This window comes from Truncatella angustata, assembly GCF_020726525.1.
Source record: "Truncatella angustata strain MPI-SDFR-AT-0073 chromosome Unknown BKA67scaffold_8, whole genome shotgun sequence".
Lineage (NCBI taxonomy): Eukaryota > Fungi > Ascomycota > Sordariomycetes > Amphisphaeriales > Sporocadaceae > Truncatella > Truncatella angustata.
This window is the reverse complement of record NW_025763388.1, coordinates 1,612,122-1,631,212: the sequence shown is the minus strand read 5'-3', so window position 1 is coordinate 1,631,212 and position 19,091 is coordinate 1,612,122. Positions and strand designations below refer to the sequence as shown.

General features: G+C 48.2%; 6 protein-coding genes across 6 annotated transcripts; 5 read left to right on the top strand and 1 right to left on the bottom strand.

Annotated features, from left to right (window-relative positions):
* Window positions 1-209: 209 nt before the first annotated feature.
* Window positions 210-1,583, top strand: BKA67DRAFT_523440 (uncharacterized protein; the record flags this gene model as incomplete). The annotated part of the gene is made up of 1 exon (XM_046098469.1): window positions 210-1,583. One exon carries the CDS (start codon window positions 210-212, stop codon window positions 1,581-1,583), a length of 1,374 nt encoding a protein of 457 aa, XP_045954309.1.
* A 955-nt stretch (window positions 1,584-2,538) lies between these two features.
* Window positions 2,539-3,612, top strand: BKA67DRAFT_662555 (uncharacterized protein; the record flags this gene model as incomplete). Its single annotated transcript, XM_046108024.1, has 1 exon — window positions 2,539-3,612. The coding sequence occupies one exon, from the start codon at window positions 2,539-2,541 to the stop codon at window positions 3,610-3,612; it is 1,074 nt and encodes a 357-aa protein (XP_045954308.1).
* A 951-nt stretch (window positions 3,613-4,563) lies between these two features.
* BKA67DRAFT_662554 (uncharacterized protein) lies at window positions 4,564-7,202 on the top strand (the record flags this gene model as incomplete). The annotated part of the gene is made up of 4 exons (XM_046108023.1): window positions 4,564-5,060; window positions 5,218-5,270; window positions 5,444-5,657; window positions 5,735-7,202. The coding sequence occupies 4 exons, from the start codon at window positions 4,564-4,566 to the stop codon at window positions 7,200-7,202; spliced, it is 2,232 nt and encodes a 743-aa protein (XP_045954307.1).
* A 2,108-nt stretch (window positions 7,203-9,310) lies between these two features.
* BKA67DRAFT_539638 (uncharacterized protein) lies at window positions 9,311-10,264 on the top strand (the record flags this gene model as incomplete). Its single annotated transcript, XM_046100671.1, has 2 exons — window positions 9,311-9,346; window positions 9,401-10,264. The coding sequence occupies 2 exons, from the start codon at window positions 9,311-9,313 to the stop codon at window positions 10,262-10,264; spliced, it is 900 nt and encodes a 299-aa protein (XP_045954306.1).
* Window positions 10,265-11,327: 1,063 nt separating this feature from the next.
* BKA67DRAFT_629165 (putative ABC multidrug transporter) lies at window positions 11,328-16,370 on the bottom strand. The gene is made up of 6 exons (XM_046105573.1): window positions 16,058-16,370; window positions 15,179-16,007; window positions 12,920-15,092; window positions 12,543-12,856; window positions 12,359-12,491; window positions 11,328-12,306 (listed from the first exon to the last, which is right to left on the bottom strand). The coding sequence occupies exons 1-6, from the start codon at window positions 16,265-16,267 to the stop codon at window positions 11,544-11,546; spliced, it is 4,422 nt and encodes a 1,473-aa protein (XP_045954305.1). The 5' UTR covers window positions 16,268-16,370; the 3' UTR covers window positions 11,328-11,543.
* A 655-nt stretch (window positions 16,371-17,025) lies between these two features.
* Window positions 17,026-19,064, top strand: BKA67DRAFT_398200 (alpha/beta hydrolase fold protein). The gene is made up of 2 exons (XM_046096667.1): window positions 17,026-17,694; window positions 17,782-19,064. The coding sequence occupies exons 1-2, from the start codon at window positions 17,498-17,500 to the stop codon at window positions 18,725-18,727; spliced, it is 1,143 nt and encodes a 380-aa protein (XP_045954304.1). The 5' UTR covers window positions 17,026-17,497; the 3' UTR covers window positions 18,728-19,064.
* The last annotated feature ends 27 nt before the right edge of the window (window positions 19,065-19,091 follow it).

The window sequence follows — 19,091 nt, the reverse complement described above, 5'->3', positions numbered from 1 at the left end:
TCGGCATCCCTTGTGGGTGGTATCCAGCCTCCCAGCCTGCCAGCCTACTGTAAGCATCGATTGGGGTCCGTCCACACCTTTGGGTTGGCAATATGAAAACTCGCAGATGTTTGGATCTCTCGATCTCTTGGTATTCTTGGTATTGTTGATCATTTCTTGGTATTTCTTGGTTGTTCAGGGTCGGGATTCTGATTGATTTTTAGTTGGCCATGCTTTTCGAAGACCGGCGACTCGCAATATTCTTGCTGGCTTCCTCCCTTTTAATCATTTGGAGTATCCGACTCTTTGGTGTTCATGATGCATTTTGGACATTGCTCTATAACGGGTCCGGCCAGCGTCCGGATGAACGCGTTTTCATCCGCGAGGCCATGAGCGTCGAGTTTCCTGCTCCTATCGACTACAAGCCCATCCAGGAAGTATGTGCTCGCACTGATTTCCAACCGGGTTTGTTGTTTAGCTGTGAAGGACAGCACGGTGGTGTCGGGATGGTTCGCAATCAAATTCTGAGATGCGTACGTTATGCAATCCATGGCGGGGCCGCCATTGTGATTCCTTCAATGGCCCTCCGTAATCCAAAGAATCTGGCAGATATCGAAACCTCAACCGAGGTGCCTCTTGACTATCTCTTCGATCGCGAGGCCTTCACCACACGTCTTTCAGCAGGATGCCCTGGTTTGCGCATCTACGAACACGCAGAAGACTTCCCCCATTACCAGCAGCGAGTGGGAGAGCCTTTGACCGTGGTGGGGGACCAATTTGAGCCAGATCATCCACGCGAAGGATTGAAATATCCCCTCGAATGGCGTCGTTACTTCGATGATTGGCTGGACCAGCAATCTGTGCAGGTCCGAGCTGATGTCCCAGTGCATGTCCACGTTGGACAATCATTTCTCGATTACCCAGTGCATGCCGACGGCGATGCATTTGCGCAGGAGTTCGGCAAGATCTTGTCTTTCAGAAACGACACGCGCGCGCTAGCAGCCAAACTTCTCTGGAAGCTGGAGGATAAGTTTGGGTTATCCATTGATCCGAAACAGGCCGTGAACAAAAACGCCTTCTACGGCGCTCACCTACGGCTGGAAGAGGATGCCATCTGGGCTTGGCCCCCGGAACAGTGGCGCTTCTCGCGTATGGAGGATCAGTTCGAGGAGCAGTTCCAAAATCTAGAGCGCACGGGTCTCAATGTTATTTATGTCGCATCAGGAAACCAGACGGTGGTTGATTTGTTCGCCGAGGGCTTGAACAAGCGTGTCAAAGCAAGATCAGGTTCTGAGCGGAGAAATGTACAGGTAGTGACGAAACATGATTTACTTCAAGGGCACGATCGACGACGACTTGACAGCCTGACATTTGACCAGCAGGCACTGGTCGACTTTCTGATTATGTTCAAGGCCAGTGCATTCATGGGGGTCGCGTCCTCCAGCTTCCCGTGGAATGTGGCCCTGCGGAGGCACGAGCTAAGCAATTACAAAAAATATGGCAACGAAGGGTCAGATCTACTGAGGGATGAATACAGTGTCATCATGGGGATGCAGGCTGACTACCCGGAAGTTGACCCGTTCGTTTCGGGAATATGGCCATAGACTTCGCAGTGGTTCTTGAGATCCAGTGGCCGCAGGAGCCCAAAGCCTTCCTCCGAATCACGACAGCATTGCGACAAACGTCTGATCGGCAAAACCCAACCATGAAGCTGGCTAACTGCCAGAAATGCAGGCCGAATATTCTCCTGGATTGGTGTACGACCAGGTGCGCGCGGAAATATCTCTGCTAGAACAGAAGGATCGCGGTGCATGAGATGGCAATTATTATCGGAAGCCATGGGTAGCGGTTGCCTTCAGGACGCATATTTATGAATCAGATGGACAACCTCTGCCGAACGGGTGCACGCCGATATTTGCATATGGACGTTTCTCTCGGGGGTAGCAAACCATTGGTTATTTGCTGCATATATTGCGCCGGCTGCTCTGTCACTAATAAAGTCGTAGGGTGGAAATATTGCAGGTCCGTAGCTGGTCCCACGCTCACTATAGACCCCTGTCGCTTGCGGGGCCAAGCACTAAAGCTAGCCACAACTCCGGGGTATCAGGTTTAAAGTGTGGCGTTCTATTTAATTAGGTAATTAAACGGCGCGACTTTTTTTAAGGGGCAGAGTAGTCAAGCCAAAAATCCGACAATGCACAATGTCTTACTATCAATTCCGTGGATGAATGCGAGTCAGATGGGTAAGGAGTAGGCCATCAGTATTAACACCATTTACTCCACTTGCTGTATTGAACAGAGAAAGTCGCATTCTTCGAGGTACAATATCCACAACTTTCAAAAGGCACGCGTCAGGTGCAAAGAAAAACCCGTGAGGCAGCTGCGCACAAGTTCATCCACCAGACGGCCGAGATCAGGACTGAAATCTGTCGTGTTACGCTAAAGTAGGAGTGCGTGTCGGGCGGCATCTAAGTTTGGGCTGTCGGTTTCGCCGCTGCCGCTGGAAAGAAAGTTTTTTGGGGGGTGGGTGAAGCCAATCATCCGCCAGGATTTGCGATAATGGAAAGTCTAAAGGCTTCGGCCATCAACACCGGGAACACTTCTGGGCGCAAGCAACACAAGCCTACTTCTTCCTTAGGCTCCTTGTACGAGGTGCTGGCAGACCTCGACGAGACCCAGTTGCACTACCTTATCCAAGAGATGAGCCATACTGGACATCAAAACGTGCCTGTGTCCCAGGCAGTATCGGCGTTTGAGTCGCATAATCCGTCCGACTCCCTCAACAATGTGAGGGCGAGTATGCTGCCACCCGTACAAGGGATGCGACGGCAGCTCTCTAAGTCCCAGCGAGGGAAGCTTCGGTTGCAAACAGCCTTTCAGAGAGCACCGTCACTAAGACAGCGACGTCCCCAAGATCTGCGCGACATTGATCAGTCTGCAGTTGATATAACCACTCAGAGCTCTAACGATGCGCCTGCCCCTGGCCATCCCATTATATCCAATCCTGTTAACAACGCTCCCAAGTACAATGGCACCGCCGGAGATGTAGCACCCATATTGGCGGATCGGTCACAAAGGCGGGAAAACCCAGTTGAGCCCCATACTCTGCAATCTCCAGTGGACAGTCGAAAGAAATCTCCCGCCTACAGACGCATTCCAAGACCAGATTTCAGTTTACCACCTGGCGTTACGGTCATTGACCTCCTGGAACTTCTTGAGGCCGAGTTCCTTTCCTCGAACTCACATCAGTTCTCTTCTCCAGATTTCTCGTCTTCGCCCTCATCCGCCTTTTCCGCCCATACCTATTCATCTCCGTCTCTGTTGTCACCGGCCTCGTCATCCCCATTTTCCCAGAAGCCCAACCTGAATGGGCCTCGATCTCTGCGGCGGCACACCTCGAGACTGGATATGGCGCTAGATGCCGACCGGACCGCATCAGGCGCTGAGGAGATAGGGTTGGGAATGCTTGAACCAAGACCTCAAAGGACGGTTTCGTTAGGCTCTCCTGCTGTCAGTGCCCCAATAAGTTCGGTGGAGTCCTTTGACTGGGGGCCTAGGGGCGATACTAAAGGGTTGCCATCCACCCCACCGGTCGTTTTGGAAGGGATATTTGATGTTTTGGAGAACCAATGAATCTTGGATATGCAGTAAGTTAGAATCGGAAGTTCGAGAAGTTTGCCGATTTGCTATTTCGGGCCAGGAGAATGCTGGCGTCTTGGCCCACGGAGGTCCCTTTGTGTTATTTTTATTTGCCCTTTCTGTACGGATCCGTATCAGCCCATATATTGGGCCGTAGCCATATAGCAAAATAACTTCATTATCTTAATAATTATGGAACAGCTCCTGTTTGAATTGTACCGCGGCTTGCAGTGAGATCCGAGCGACTAGGAAGAAAAACATGATGTTACAGTCAGCTGGGAGGAGGGCCACCGGCTGGAACTGTTCACAAGTATATTGACCACTTGCCCAACTTTTGGTGTTACGATAGCTTATCTGGCTCAATTAACATACTATACAGTAAAGCTACAAGAAAAACAGATTATAATTCCTATGAAACTTCGCAGATTACACCGCAAGAATCGTCTCAGGGCATTGCAACTCAGAATGCATCATCTATGATTGGCCAAACTGTTTCACTGCTCCTTTTGAACTAAATTAAGAAAGGATGGTCTATAGAGAGGAGAATTCTTGCCTCGGGGGGGGGGGGCACGGGAGCTTTCCTGTTTTCTGCTTTTTTTCATTCTTTTTCATTCTTTTTTTTTCAACTCATACGCCATGAGGAGGAAAGTGGGTAAGCTAGTCGTCACGTGTGCTGAGACTGCCAAAGCTCCTATTTGAGAATGGAAGTTTCCATACCCTGCATCTATAAAACTAATCATCTCATCCCTCTAAATACAAACGTCAATAGCCGGTCATATCTCAACAGTGGCCATACTAGTCCAATCAATGCTGGCCTTGACGAGAAACTTAAATTAGGCGTTGAAAATCAAGCCTTGACTGCTATTCTTTCGAACATTAGCAAGGCAACTTCGGATTCCACGTGTGAAGCGCCAAGTTGTGACTCCGCGTGCTTACTGCTACACAATGCCCTCTGTGCCAAGTTTTGACCCCTCACTAGACGAGGAAAAGCCACTAGAGCGGTCTCTAGGCAACTCCATATTCGAAGTTACTTTGACGAGGAACAATCGAGTCGGCCTCTTCAAGGAGAATGTTGAACGACTCAACCTGAGTAACAATGAGGCACACGCCGCTTTGGGAAATCTTCGATTATGGGCACCGGATTTTGCAAAAGCTTTCAAAGTCCGCGATCGGGACAGCCTACTTAATACACCTTTCCGGTTGGTGTGTCAGAGCGACGTTGGCAAGGTACCCTTCGATGAAGAAAATGTGATACGACAATACCTTGCTGTTAGCTACTGCTGGCGTCATCCGGATCACGTCTGGCCGAAGGACGATTCAAAGCCTTACGCACCTTGGCCTTTCAGTCAGCCCTTCGTTGAGGCTGTCCTTGCCGAGCGCGGTGTGCATACGGATACTCGAGAAAGGGATGAGAATTTTCGCAGAGAGGGTATCTGGATTGAGTAAGCAAATTTTGGTTTCATATTTTGCCCTTTCTAGCAAGCATGTGAAGCGCATATTACCCGTTAGGTGCACTTGCGCTCCTCGTAACTGTTTCGTAACACTCCAGAGTCTCCGGAATCAGACGGGGGCGAAAGTTTCTGACACCGACTGCTGTAGCCAGATGTGTATTCGCCAGGAGGACGAGGTCGAAAAGCAACAATGTATTGCAAGTAAGCTAAACCACCCCATTTCACCTCACCTAGCAAATTTTGCATGCATATTTGCCATCTCATAACCAACAACTTTTCTCTTCACAATTGTCGGGCAACAGACTGAAACTCAAAATTCATGCGAGGGCGTACTTGAACTGTCTCGAATCGTTGACATTGTTCTTCCTTTGCAGTGATGGATATCATATACGACAGGTGCCGAAGGCTCTTGATTCTTCTTGAGGACGTGTGCTTCGAGGCTGAGGAAGTAGCCGTGTTGGAAAAGTACGACAATCCATCCGCACGGTATGCCCAAGATGGAGATTTTCTCCCCGATCAAGCAGACATACCACAGCTAGTTAATGTCTGCGCCGCTGTTGAAAACTCGCGCTGGTGGTCCAGAGCATGGTACGAACCTTTGCTATTTTATTGTCTCCACATCATGCAGCATATGAATCTATTACTCAAATTTGTCGTCAATTTAGGTGCTGGCATGAATTCGAGGTCAACAAGCCATGGAGTGATATGAGGCACCACTACTATGCGCACAATGCAATTTTTATTGCCAGGACAACCTCTGCTTGCGACAACGGCGCCATGACGTATGGTCTTAAGTATTCGACATTAGAGTGGGCTCGAAGCGTCACCATTTACAATGTTCGAGCCGCAGCCGGCTATGAATTCAGTCCAAAGGAACTCCGTTGGACCATCAGTGACAATAGCGTTTCTCCATACAATGATCCTGCACAGCGCGGGGTCGGCACGATAAGATCATCGCTGATGGCTAGCTATTTCATCGTCAGTCCTATTCAATGCACCATCCCATCAGACATCGTCTCGATCACAATTAACCTTGCCGGATTGGCAGTTCATTTCACTGGCCATTCCCAGGATTATGATATGGTGTTCTTTACCGTCTCAATGCTTGCCCTTGCATGTGGAGAAAAGAGGCCTCTCACGTGGATGGCAAATACTCAAGCGAAGGATTCTGCCATGTTTGTTGGTAAGCGCGATAATGTCTCATGGTTGTCTCGACCCTCTGGCGGACTCGAAACGGCGCTCCCGGAATTCACGGTAGGGAGCGTGCAGGGCATACATAGCATAACACTCCAGCAAATCAACTTAGACCTACTCTTCTTTGAGTCACCGGTCGAAATTATCGCTGACGAGGAGATGGCGAAGACTTACGAGCTCTTTCCGGACAATTGTATCCGCTCACGTGAGGTCAGACTCCGGGATGGGAGACTGGACTTGACATCAACGAGCATCGATGATGACAAATACAATCCTCTGCGTCGTTGCTTCCTCGCCGCGGTGTGCAGGCTTGGGCTAGAAGGGATTTGCCGCTTGTGGACCCTGCTTGATAAAGAAGTTGTGCAGCCTTCATTCAACAACGTCCGCTTCGTGCCATTTGATGGAGACGAGGCTCTCCGTTTGTCAGCGAGAAAACTACTGGACTGGTTGTCGACTCCGTCTGCCGTTGATTCGTTCCCTACGTCATCTCAAAGTTACTCTGATTATGAGGAGATCCTCCTTTTACTTCTGACGTTTATCACGGACCCCAGAGCCTTATATCTGGTAGGCTTCCCTTGTGGATTGATTCGGTGCAGCAAACAGTCGCACGCCATTGTTGGCTATCCAGTATTGCGGGACTTGTCCCTCTATCGTAACCCAGCGCAGCTCCGTTTAGCAATGCCCACAGATCTGGTAGCATACCCGTCTAATGTTACACGCGCATGGATTTTACAGCCTCTTGACGAAAAGGGAGAAGATTTTTCGAATAACCTCAATAAGGAAAGTAAAGGCTTGTGCGAAAGTGCAGCGGGAAGATGGAGACTGGTTGGGAAGACTGTCTTACTGGGTGGGCCTGACGAAGTCCCCTTAACAAGACATACTCAACGTACAAGCAGTCAATATGTCACTGTCAGGACAAAACAGATCGTGCAAGGTTAAAAGGAAGTCTGGGCTAGAAAGACTGTCGAAAACATGATGGCCTCGGGAATGACACAGCGAAGTAATTGATGTCACTGTATGCCAGCAGATTTTCCTTATGGAGTAGGAGTTCAGATTCCTGAGCCGGAAAATTATGTCTCGTCGCCTGTTAGTTATAGCTTAAGACTTGGCTCGCACCTGTTTTCGGCTCGTAACATGTTCGTGTTTATCGATTCAAGACGTGCTCAGTTCCTCTTTGTTGTTAGAAGCTCCCCAGAACGATCATACGACCCCAGATACGCATTTTAGGGCGTGGAGAAAACAACTGCGATCTTGGAAGGCGAGATATTGGGAAGGGAAACCTGCAGCCTTGGGCCAGATGGGTGATCCCTTTCAAGATCCTGCTTCATTTGCTGAACGGTTTCCCCCATTGTTTTTCTACCACATCCATCGAACGGATAAATGCGCCTAGACTAGAATACAAATTGCTGAACTCCCGAGGGTTGGTACAGGTTCTAACGGGTATTTAACACGTGTATTCTATGTGAATAATACTTCTCCACTGCCCCATGCAATCTAGTCTTCGGTAGCACTCTGTCTCCCATGGCGCTGATGCCATGGCATATGTCGGCACTCAAGATGCATGCGCCACTGAAATTGCTGCGAATTTATAGATATCACTGGAAATGTAGACGTTGGAGGGTATCATTCCCACGAAAAACGCGAAAGCGCACCTGCATTCTTGGTTGTAAACGAGGTGTTCCCAGTAAACCGCAGGTTGCCAGTGCCTAAGTTTTTGTTTGAAAGGAGGCCGGGACTTGGTGCTTAGAAAAAGATCTCAGGCCCATTTGTCACTGTGGCGTACTGGCCGTAGCGGCCTAGGTTAGGTTAGTTCCGTAATTTACTTGCTCGAAACCAAAACGCAGAGTGCGAGTTCAATTCATTGCTCACAGAAATGATCGAACAACAGCAGCAGCTAAACTAAGCTTTGAATGCGTTTTTGATTATTGGTTTCACGTCATCAGTCAATCGGCATGGTACCAAATACTTGTTATGTCAAAACTTTCACTGCATGCGCTTGCCGTGCGCTCAGGGTGACTGTGCTTAAGGATGAATTGACGTCCAGGGTCCTTCGCTGCACCGGCGTCTGCAAAGCCAAGACCATTGAAGTGACCATACGGGTGCTACTAGCAGCCAGATATGATCACTGGAATATTCGTGGTTAATTCAAACAGAGTGTCACTGACTGGCGTCATGTTGCGAGCGGCGTTGTATACGTCGATTGTACCAACCACGATGTGCCTGCGTGAGCTCACAAGCATAGTTGGCATCGCCGCTCGCATAATTAAGTTCCTTGAATGAACAATGGCTTAGAAACTTTTTTAATATCTCCTCATCTGAAAGGAAACCGGAGCCACGAGGTAAGCATCGTAAATATTCTTCCGAGTCGCCAGCAGCCAATCGTAATCGGCCAACCTAGAGGGGCTATGTAGAGGCTGGAGGGAGCGGGCAGATGGCAAACCCCATGTGGGATGTGGGGTGTAGGATAAGAGGTATGGGATAGGAAGAAGGTTCGCCGTCCAGTAAGGCGTCATGTAGGTAAACAGTCCTAAGGAATTACAAACCATCGGATGTCGCTGCACTGATCAACTTCGAACTTTCTTCTATAAATTGTAGAAACCCGAGAATGTCCGGCTGCTGTGGTTAGATCTTCGGAACTATTTTGATTCCATCGGGCTGCGATTGGTTCGGAAGCAAATTACTTACGATAAACTTCCTGAGCCCATAGCACGCCATAGTCGATGCACTAAGCCACTGGCAGGGCTTGTCGATGAGCAACCATATTGTCATCTAGCTTCCCCTCTGGATGTCTATCTGCCGAATGCTTTATTGTACATTGAGCATTTACGGCTTACAAATAATGGTGCATTTTAACTTTAAAGCTTATGTAAACGTTTCCGAAGCGCCATGGTCATTCTTTGATCAAAGAAGATCCTTTTCTTATATATTTACGCTTGATATACCGCTATGTAATTTCACCTTTCAGTCTCTCACTTCTCACAACACATCAAACCCATTTTACTCTTCAGCAAAGATACTTCTTTCGTCCGAATATAACTAGTCTCACCATGACCAGCACAATTAAAAATGTCGCCGTTGCAGGCGTAAGCTCCTCTTTCTGCTAGACCCCGCATCTCCTGATACTGACACAAATACAGGCAACAGGCAACCTTGGCCCCGCGATCTTGGATCAGTTACTCAAGGGTGGTTTTAAAGTCACCGTGCTCACACGACAAGGAAGCACACATAAATTTCCCGACAACGTTGATGTGAAGGTAGTCGACTACGACTCCTTAGACTCCTTGACCGATGCGCTTGAACGTCAAGACGCCGTAGTGTCGACATTGGCAGGAGCCGCTTTGACCACACAACTTCCTCTCATCCAGGCTGCCATCAAAGCTGGAGTTGAGCGCTTTATACCATCAGAGTTTGGATCCGACACATCCAACACCAAGGCTGCACAGCTTCCTGTCTTTAAGGACAAGGTCGTCGTTCAGGATGTGCTCAAAAAAGAGGCCGCCGCTGGTCATCTAACATACACCATTATCAATAACGGTCCTTTCTTTGACTGGGGTTTGGCCGTTGGCTGGCTCGCCAATGCCAAAGAGAAGACTATTTCTCTTCACGATGGTGGTAACCGCACCTTCAGCGCTACTACGCTCCCTGCGGTGGGCCAGGCGGTTGTGAGCGTCTTGAAGCATCCAAAGGAAACCAAGAACAAGGTGGTTCGTATCCAGTCTGTTGCCCTTACCCTCAAGAAGTTATCTGAGATCGCTCAGAGGGCTACGGGTACACCATGGCAAGAGCAGGTGGTCTCCGTGGACGATCAAATAAGCGAGGCTTTCGCGGAGTTGCAGAAGGAGAACCCTGATCCCAATGTGTTTATCATAAACTTCATCAATGCGTCAATCTTCGGTGACGGGTATGGAAGTCACTTCAAAACAAACGACAACGAGTTCTTAGGGATCAAGGAACTGAGCGAAGCGGATATTGAATCCTTGATTAAAGCTCATGCACAGTAGATAGGCACGTAGATAGCTCGCTCCCGACCAAGCTCGGGCAAACACTCAATGACAATACGAATTGATTCACTCCTTACATACCGTCAAGAGGTGCAATATCCACAATGTGCATCTAGGCCGCAGAGATGTTTATAATGACCGAGGTGGAGTCGTGTATCGCAGCACACAATTCTTCACATGGGCCGAACTCGAAAACGGAAGCACCAACTTTCTTGCAAGTGATATGCATTACTAATGGTCGGTTCCATTAACATCGGCATATAGATATTTATTCAAAGGTTTTGGGAGGACTTTTAAAGCCCCCATTGGTCTGCAGTGGTGTCATGAGCATTTCCTTTATCACGACATTTCGGTGACAGCAAAGAATGGCGCTACGTAGTAGGGTAGATATGCACTAAGTGAGCTCAGCCATCCAATGCGCTTCTAGGTTTAGCTGTAAGAGTGCCCACTTTAAGGATATACAATGATTATAGTTAGATAATCATTGTGACATTGATGAAGAGTAAAGTTTGTTCTTGTTTATACTGCTTGCCTTCTTATAGCCTCGTTATTATCCTCAGTTCAATCAATATCGATGTCTTTTGGGATACGAATAGGAAATGTTATCGAGGAGGCAGTCCCAGACAAACCCACCGCCAGGTAAAATGCCATTCTCAAAGGTACTAATATCTACAAAAGGTGCTAAACCATATACTAACCTAGTCTAGTACTCAATCCGTACTCAAGTAAGGTTCCTACTAACCACTCAATAACGTGTTGGTGCTTCATAACAACTGTCGCTGGCGGTTATCCAAGCACTAATCACCTGTACTAACAACATGAACATTACGAGAAAGCACATAGTCTAATATAATTCTGAGGTGTTCCGAAACCGCGGCTAAAGAACGTTGATGAGAACCATAATCTACAAGTATATTTACATGTACCAGAAGAATATTCCAAAGCTCATGAAGGAAAAATCAACGACTATTCAGGACGCCGAAAGCAGGAGCTCTCCGTATGTTAAACAACAGCATCGGGCCGTAATCAACTCTCACCTCCAAAAATGCAAAGAAGCCCGAATGCGCAAATGGGCCCACCAGGAGGGTATTCTTGCCAAACCAGCAACAGGCGCTTGCTTGTTCACACCTTTTGCGCCACTACGGTTCCGTCTAATCAATACAAAAAGTTGACGTTCCACTTCATAGAGTAGACATATATCTAATCAGTACATCACGCTAATTTGCAAATGTCTGTATTCATCCCGTTTGTGGCTTGCGCGCATCGCGTATAACGACTATCAATATCCTCCAGCCCGCCAAAGCTCACCAAATCGTGTCGAAATATCACCAGACAATACTCTAGGACTTCCAACCTCGACGATCTCGCCCTTGTCCATAACCACGACCCGATCAAAATCAATAACCATTTCAAGGCGGTGAGAAACAGCAATTACTGTATAATCCTTGAACTCGATGCGAATGATTTCTTGCATCGTCCGTTCGGTTTCCTGATCTACGCTCGAACTGACCTCGTCAAGTAACAAGACTCCGCCCTCAGATCCGCCGCCGCCAATTCCAAGACTCTTGGCACGAATTCGCCGCCTCAGCACTGCACGGGCAAGGGAGAAGAGTTGCCGTTGGCCTTGGCTGAACGTTCCAGGACTCATCCCAGCTTCTAGCCCACCCCGCTCCTCAATGAACGTCCATAGATCGACGACTTCGAGAACCGACCGACAATCAGCTGGGTTTGCCACATCGAAAGGGTCTAGGTTCGCTCGGAATGTAGACCCATCTGGAAGAAAGACTGCGTCCTGTGGAACGGCTATGATCCTCTGGCGAAGAATAGAGCGATCGATTTTGTGAAGTGCCATACTGTCTATAAAAATGTTGCTAGCCGTTTCCGCAACAGGGTCCAAAAGCTTGAGAATGAGCGCAATGAGGGACGATTTACCACTACCGGTCCGCCCGCAAATAGCTACTCGTTCTCCAGCGGAGATGCTTAGATTTATGTCGCGGAGAGCAAGTTCGGGCTTCTCCTCAACCCCATCACCATCTACGACGCTGTGGTGGTGTCAACATCCAGAAGTAATAGTACACGAACTTATGTACTTACCCGTAACTTGCTGATACACCTTGAAATTCTACTGACCCTCTTTGAGGCCATTCGTTAGGGGGGATAATATCCTCATCGGGCTTGTCTTCTGGCTGAACAGTGGCATTAAAATTCCTCAACCTGGCCACAGCTCCTGGTACCAATATTAGTGATAGCAATATTCCTTAAACCGGGGCCAACGTACCAAGGCTAGTTTCGAGCTGTGTCATAAACATTACAATTACAGTGAGCTGCTCGCCAAATGACATTAGAGTTACTAAAGATGCTCCAGTGAAGCCGGAGTTCGAGTGCGTCTTAACGGCAAGTGCAGTCAGAAGAACAGCCATTGCCATGACTACGAGGCCAAGAACCAGGTTCAACCAATTCTGGATCATCTGAATCAAATAGGCTGGCCGCTGCGAAATATCGAGGAGCTCAATATTCTTTGCTCGATCTTCTGACACAAACCCAAAAGCACGCAATGTGATTATGCCCTTAGTTGTGTCCAGAAAGTGTGTACTAGGAAACATGGTTAGCATGGCTGCTGAGGAATTAGAAATATGGAAGAACTGCTCAACATACAATAATGGAGCCTTAGTCTCCAAGTCTAGCAGTCGCATCTGTCTCGAGGTTCTGAGATAGAACCGACCGATCATCCACAGAAGAGCGACTAAGAAGGGATAGCTGATAGCAATATAGGGTGATGTCGTAACTAGTACGGCTGCTTGTCCAATTGCGACAAATACGCAGGCCACCACGTTTAAGATAGAAGTTGGGAGCTCAGTGTCGATGAGATTTATATCTTGACTGAACAAATTAATGATCTGACCTTGATCTGTGCTGGTGAAAAATCCCAGAGGAGCTTTGATCAATGTTCGTAAAGCATCGTTGTGCAAACTAGCACCACTTCTTTTCACAGCCACGTAAAGCACCGCTACTGCCAGGCCTATTAGAGACAGTAAAGCGCTGACGTTGAGTAGAGTATATATGCCGACATAATAACCAAAAGATCGCGATGAGTTGGGTTTTGATAAATCTTCCGACCAAAATTTTAGCCAGATCGTGGGAAAGTTATTGAAGAATCCAAAAGCAAGAGACCAAGATACGATGGACGCGACGAGAAAGTACCCCATGGACTTGAAGTAATGCTTATAGACTCCTCGGTCGCCGATCTGACGGCTCTTTTCGCCAGGATTTGATAAGGCCGAAGATGTGGTCGCAGCCCGATCGAGTGTACGTGGCCTACCGTCAGGATGGTCCATGTCCACGTCAGAATCATCCAGTGATACACTACTGGAAGATGTCTTTACGCCTAGGCTATACACGTAGCTTTTTTCATCCTCCATCAAATCCACGAAGGTGCCCTGCTCTGCGATAGTGGCGTCAGGGCCAAGAGCGATGATATGATCCGCATCAGGCAAGTGGCGTACTGAATGAGTACATAATATGCAAGTCGCCCGTCGACGTCGTAGAATTCCATCAACTCCGAAAACGCGGCTGAAAACCTGTTCTTCGGTATCGGCATCCAGTCCGCTGAATACATCATCAAAGATCAATAAATCCGTCTGTAGGTACAAAGCGCGTGCCAAAGCAACACGCTGTTTCTGGCCACCGGAAAGTGTAATACCATTGCTCCCAACGTTCGTGCGGTCGCCAGCAGGCATTGTGTCGATATCAAATGCGAGCATCGTGGCATTGATCACATCGGAGTACCGACTTGGATCGAAAGGACTGAAGCCGATTATGTTGTCCCGAATTGACCCGTTCGATAGGAATGGCGATTGGTCACAATAGGCCAGTCGAGAAAGGCTCGTTCCAGCTGTGATGGACCCGCCCGATGCCGGTAACTCGCCCAACAAAGCTTTGCACAATGTCGACTTCCCTGAACCGATTGGTCCACAGACAATGGTGAATGAATGCTTGGGGATAGTGATGTTGACGTTGTTGAGAACATTTTTATCATCGTTCCACCCAAAGTTTCCACCTCTGACAGTCAAGGCATAATCCGTGGAGGCAACCTCAGATTGCTTTTTGTAATCGATAGTCTCCGTTTGAGAAATCGGACGTGAAGCCAGCATAGCCTCTCTGATATCGGAGCGAGAGTCCAATTCGAGAAACAGCTGTATTCGATGGATACAAGCAAGTGAGGCGATGAGTTGTGGAACATTTTGGAAAATCTGTGTCAGAGGATTGCATAGTAGAGTAAGATATGATAGAGAGGTGAATATTTTTGTCGTGTCCAGAGACGTCTGAGCCACAGCGAATGTAAAGATTGGAGACAAGTATAGTGGACAGTGGCCGACAAAGACGGCGGCTATGATGAGAAGTCGAAAACGTCCGCTGGCCACCAATTCTTCCAATCGTAACCGCTGCACAAATTCGCCCACAGGCATCGTTAGGCCAGAAATCTTGAGGTTCTTCATATCCGCAATCACTGCTGCAGTTAGACCAACACGCTTCTGCGCAGATGCCATCCACCGCTTTTGTGATGGCCCAGTAAATCGAACCATGTATAATGTAACCAACGAGCAAACAATCACGACTATGATTGGTGCCAGAAATGCGACGCCGAGCTGATTGTATAGCAGCCAGCTGGCGAGAGCTACTTCAATGACACTGGCCCACATGTCATGTAATGTTCGAAATCCTACGCGGATACGTTCGATGTCACTACTCATGAGAGTCAAAGAAGCAGATTCTTCGTTGGCAGTAACTTGTGCCTCGGTTGCTTTCGTATATACGGCAGTCACGAGGCCTGAAGGGCGAATTAGTATTTGCAGCCGGCATGTGTGACGGGTGCAAGATTCGGGCTTGGGTTGTCGGCGTAATATGATAACTTACATCCTCTGACCATCTGAAGGGACCGGTGGTGTAGGTATTGGTAAATTGCCGTTGATATGGCAATTCCCGTGAATATGAAGGCACTCGCTGCGATGAGTCCAGATCCGGTGTTCGGCGAAGCTTCTGCCTCGCCGCCGGACAGATAACTGAGAAGTCGATTGATGAAAAAGGGTTGACAGAAGGTGAAACCGATGAGGACCAAACGTGGGAGGACTGGCAGCAATAGTGGAAAAGTTAATGTGCGACATAATACTTTCACAAGACCATACTTGGTGCCTTTTAGTTTGTTATAAGATAAACGCGCCTGAAATTGATCGTGTAGCCGTTGTCCTCTCATTGCATGATCAAGAGGATACAAATCTTTTACCTGTAGAATCTTTCGATAACCGTTTACGAAAAGCGAGTTGAGCCAGAAATAGACTCCCAAGTCAAAAATTCCTGATGTTTCTTCGGGACTGTGGGGATCTTTTTCATCCCAGTTGACCCATTTGGTTTTGTGTTGTGCTTCAAGAACGAGTAAGATCACCTTGATAGTCATCGTTGCTGTAAATACCGCTGTGTATGCTAACTCAGACCGTGTTTCTGAGGCGAGCCAGAAAGTACGAGTTTCTGCCATGTCAAACAGAAGTGTGAGAAAAAGGTATCCGCTGAGCAGCATTGACGGTCGCGGCGATCTGCTGTGATCAAGGCAGGAAAGCCCGACCATGCATACAGCAGCTCCGAAAGTCAATGCAGTAGAGGCTATGAACAGGCCCAAGGCATTTAATGGCCCTATACTGACCAGAACTAGTAGAGCCAGCTGTAAGCCTACATATGCTGTAATAGCGCACTGTTCGCCGTTAAAACCTTTGGGAGAAATTACTAAAGTCAAATACTCACCAGTTTGACGAGCTGCAGCACTGGTGCATTTACCATAACTGGCCTCCGAGCCAATACAACGGAACGCCATATCGATAGAACTATGAAGAGAGCTGACGGTGTGAGAGAAAAGAAGGCAATCTCGAAAAGGACTGTAAAGTCAAAGTCGTCACGGCAGCCCGAAACCCCAGGACCGATGGACCCATCATCACCACAGGTGGAGAATAACATTGTCAAAATATTTCGCTGTAAGGACACATGAGGGACAAGAGAAAGCTGCACATGTAGCGAAAGTGAATTATTATAGCCTACACGACTGAGTGATATGATATGCCTTGACTGGGATTCCATGTAGGCTGCCAAGCAGTTTATGTCTATTCCGAAATTCTACGGCACTGCAATTGTGATGCTGACCGATGACGCTAATGCGGGTCTTTAAAACAGCCAATAAATGTACACCGTTCTGCATGGTATAAGTATCGCAAGATATCGTAATGTCGGCGTTGAATGGAGTTGAAGTTTAGTCAACCGCCCGTTGTTGGCGATAAGCGTATCAGTTGATTGGTGCCTGCAGGCAGCAACATATAGGACAGAACGATTTCTACCAACAGAGTGACATGCGTATGCTATTACGACGGCTCTACGTAGTCCTCACATTGGTAATGATTGATCGACCAGCCGCCATTGCAATCATAAATTTCTAGCACTGCTCAATGCTGTTGAAACTGCAAACATACCGTCCCCAAAGACGGGGGACTTGTCTCGTTTGCGCAAGCGCCGTGCTCCAAAGGACATTTAGTTTTGTTAAATAAAAGTTCCAACATACGACCAGACTGTTGACATCTATTATTAGAGACTGCAAAATTATAACTATGATGTCCTCAATTATGAACAGCATGGTCGCTCGAGTCACGTTTAGCCACAAGTCGAGATCGGAGTCGGGACAATCGGCATTCGGAATGCCCAACTTAAGGTTAGCTTTCTAAGATTGGTTTTAACCAGCTACTGATGGCCCACTGCTGATTACAAGTCCGACGCCCAAACCCGATCTCCTAGGTTACTAACAAGTTGTTCAGGAGTATGGACCATAGCCTAATAAGGAATGTGGTCGAACTATAGGCATAGTATTCAATCCCTTATCTCCCTTGACTTTTTCAGTAGGGACGAACCAATGCCGTACATAAACTGCGTTCGTCAAAATGCGGCTGGAAAAGCCGGTTGATCGATTGCCGTCCGTATTCGTAAATATCCCTGCAGCAGCTTGCTGAAACACGGAAAGCTTAACCGACCAAGCGTCATGCGACCCTGTGAAGAGGCCAGAAGACAACATCGCAATTGCGCAATAGCTTGGAGTCGTCACTCTCAGAGGCATCACTTATGCATACCTAGGAACTAATACGAACGATCACTCGCATTTGAAGCTACGAGCTATCTGTGTAGGATCATTCTCAATCAGGAATCATGTCGACAGAAAATGAGAACGTCCAGCGACAGGCGCCCTTATCTACGCGCCTCTACAACGGCTTTACTATATACGCTGTACAGGGCGTCAGTTCACCGATCAGATATCTGAGAGGGTGGAATGAGTGGATGTGGCCTTCGGGTTTTGCACCAGACATCGTCAAGACCTATGAAAGTCGGCCGTCATTGCCCATTCGGTAAGTCGTAGCTCTGGATAGGTAGCAGCATGAGCGGAACAGGTTTGGACATGGGACGAGCAACAACTGACAAGTGATGCAATACAGCATATTTTTCCCCAAAGACTATGATCAGAGCTCTCCGGAAAATCTGCCTTTGATCTTCAGCATTCATGGTGGAGGCTTTTGCATCGGATCCCCCGAAGATGATGATAAATGGAACCGGCACTTTGCAGATGAGCACAAATTCCTTGTCGTGGAGTTGAACTATCGCAAGGCGCCTTGGTACCCCTTTCCTACAGCCGTGCACGACCTGGAAGCACTGATACTTGCGGTCATTGCGGACGATAGTCTGCCAATCGACAAGAACCGAGTTGCCATCACGGGATTCTCAGCAGGTGGTAATTTGACTCTCAGCGTCGCTCAGCTTCCCAGCATCCGCGAGCAGGTGAAACCCTCGGCAGTACTGCCTATCTATCCCGCAGTAGATCAGAGCATCCCCTCAAGCGAGCGTATGAAGAGGCGATACTACAAGCCTGAGCTGGGTCCCGGCATCAGAAGTTCGCCCTTAGATATGCTGGCTAGGTTTTCGCCAATCTTCAAATGGAGCTATGTCAATCCCGGTCAGAACCTACATGATCCTCTGTTGTCACCCTTCTTCGCCAAAAGGGATGATCTGCCTCCACACATCTATATTGTGGCAGCAGAGCTCGATCAACTTGCGCATGAAGGCTGGCGAATGGCGTGCAAACTCGCTGGTCGGCCGGTGCCGGATCCTACAGATATAGTCGGTCAGAGGAGGGCTGCAGAAAAGGATGGCGAGCTTATCACGGACAACGAACGATTTGCTTGGCAGCATGACACATCAGATGGAAGTGTACGATGGCTGCTCGTGCCGGATCAGATCCACGGTTTCGATCACTTTCCAGCAAGGTGGTATGGCCATCTTGGGTCATGGCAAGACGCACAGGAGAAGACGGCGAAGTATCAAAAGTTGTTGGGGGAATGGCTTCATCAGGTCGTATGGAAGAGCTCAACGTCCAGATCAGATTAGTGCCAGTTGGTTTGTGATACGTTTGAGTCCAGTTATCCCCGAAATTGGTGTGCGAAAGGATGCTGCGATAGCCATGGCATGCACCAATGGTTTTGACAACGATTTTATACAGGATGAAAACGACCATTGTAAATGTCAATCTGACAAGTGAGCCTCGAGCTGCGTGCATAACTCTGCCGAGGACTCCGACCCTATTGCAGCGCGGTCTCATTGTGCTACCATAAACTAGACTTGCATGAACTGGACGTGTGACTAACTGCTTGTGTGCAACCACCACCTGAGTCTTCCATAACTGCGTGACGCGTTCTGTAATTGATAGCCAGCCGGGCACAGTCATAGGCAGCATTTCCAATTCCCAAGATCA

What these genes read in the sequence shown, in the direction of transcription:
- BKA67DRAFT_398200 (XM_046096667.1), top strand. Translation starts at nt 17,498, where the DNA reads ATGTCGACAGAAAATGAGAACGTCCAGCGACAGGCGCCCTTATCTACG. An exon ending in CGGCCGTCATTGCCCATTCG is followed by an intron (nt 17,695 to 17,781) that starts GTAAGTCGTAGC and finishes GATGCAATACAG; the next exon opens with CATATTTTTCCCCAAAGACT.
- BKA67DRAFT_629165 (XM_046105573.1), bottom strand. Translation starts at nt 16,267, where the DNA reads ATGTTATTCTCCACCTGTGGTGATGATGGGTCCATCGGTCCTGGGGTT. An exon ending in CCTTCAGATGGTCAGAGGAT is followed by an intron (nt 15,093 to 15,178) that starts GTAAGTTATCAT and finishes TTCGCCCTTCAG; the next exon opens with GCCTCGTGACTGCCGTATAT. An exon ending in GAGACTAAGGCTCCATTATT is followed by an intron (nt 12,857 to 12,919) that starts GTATGTTGAGCA and finishes CATGTTTCCTAG; the next exon opens with TACACACTTTCTGGACACAA.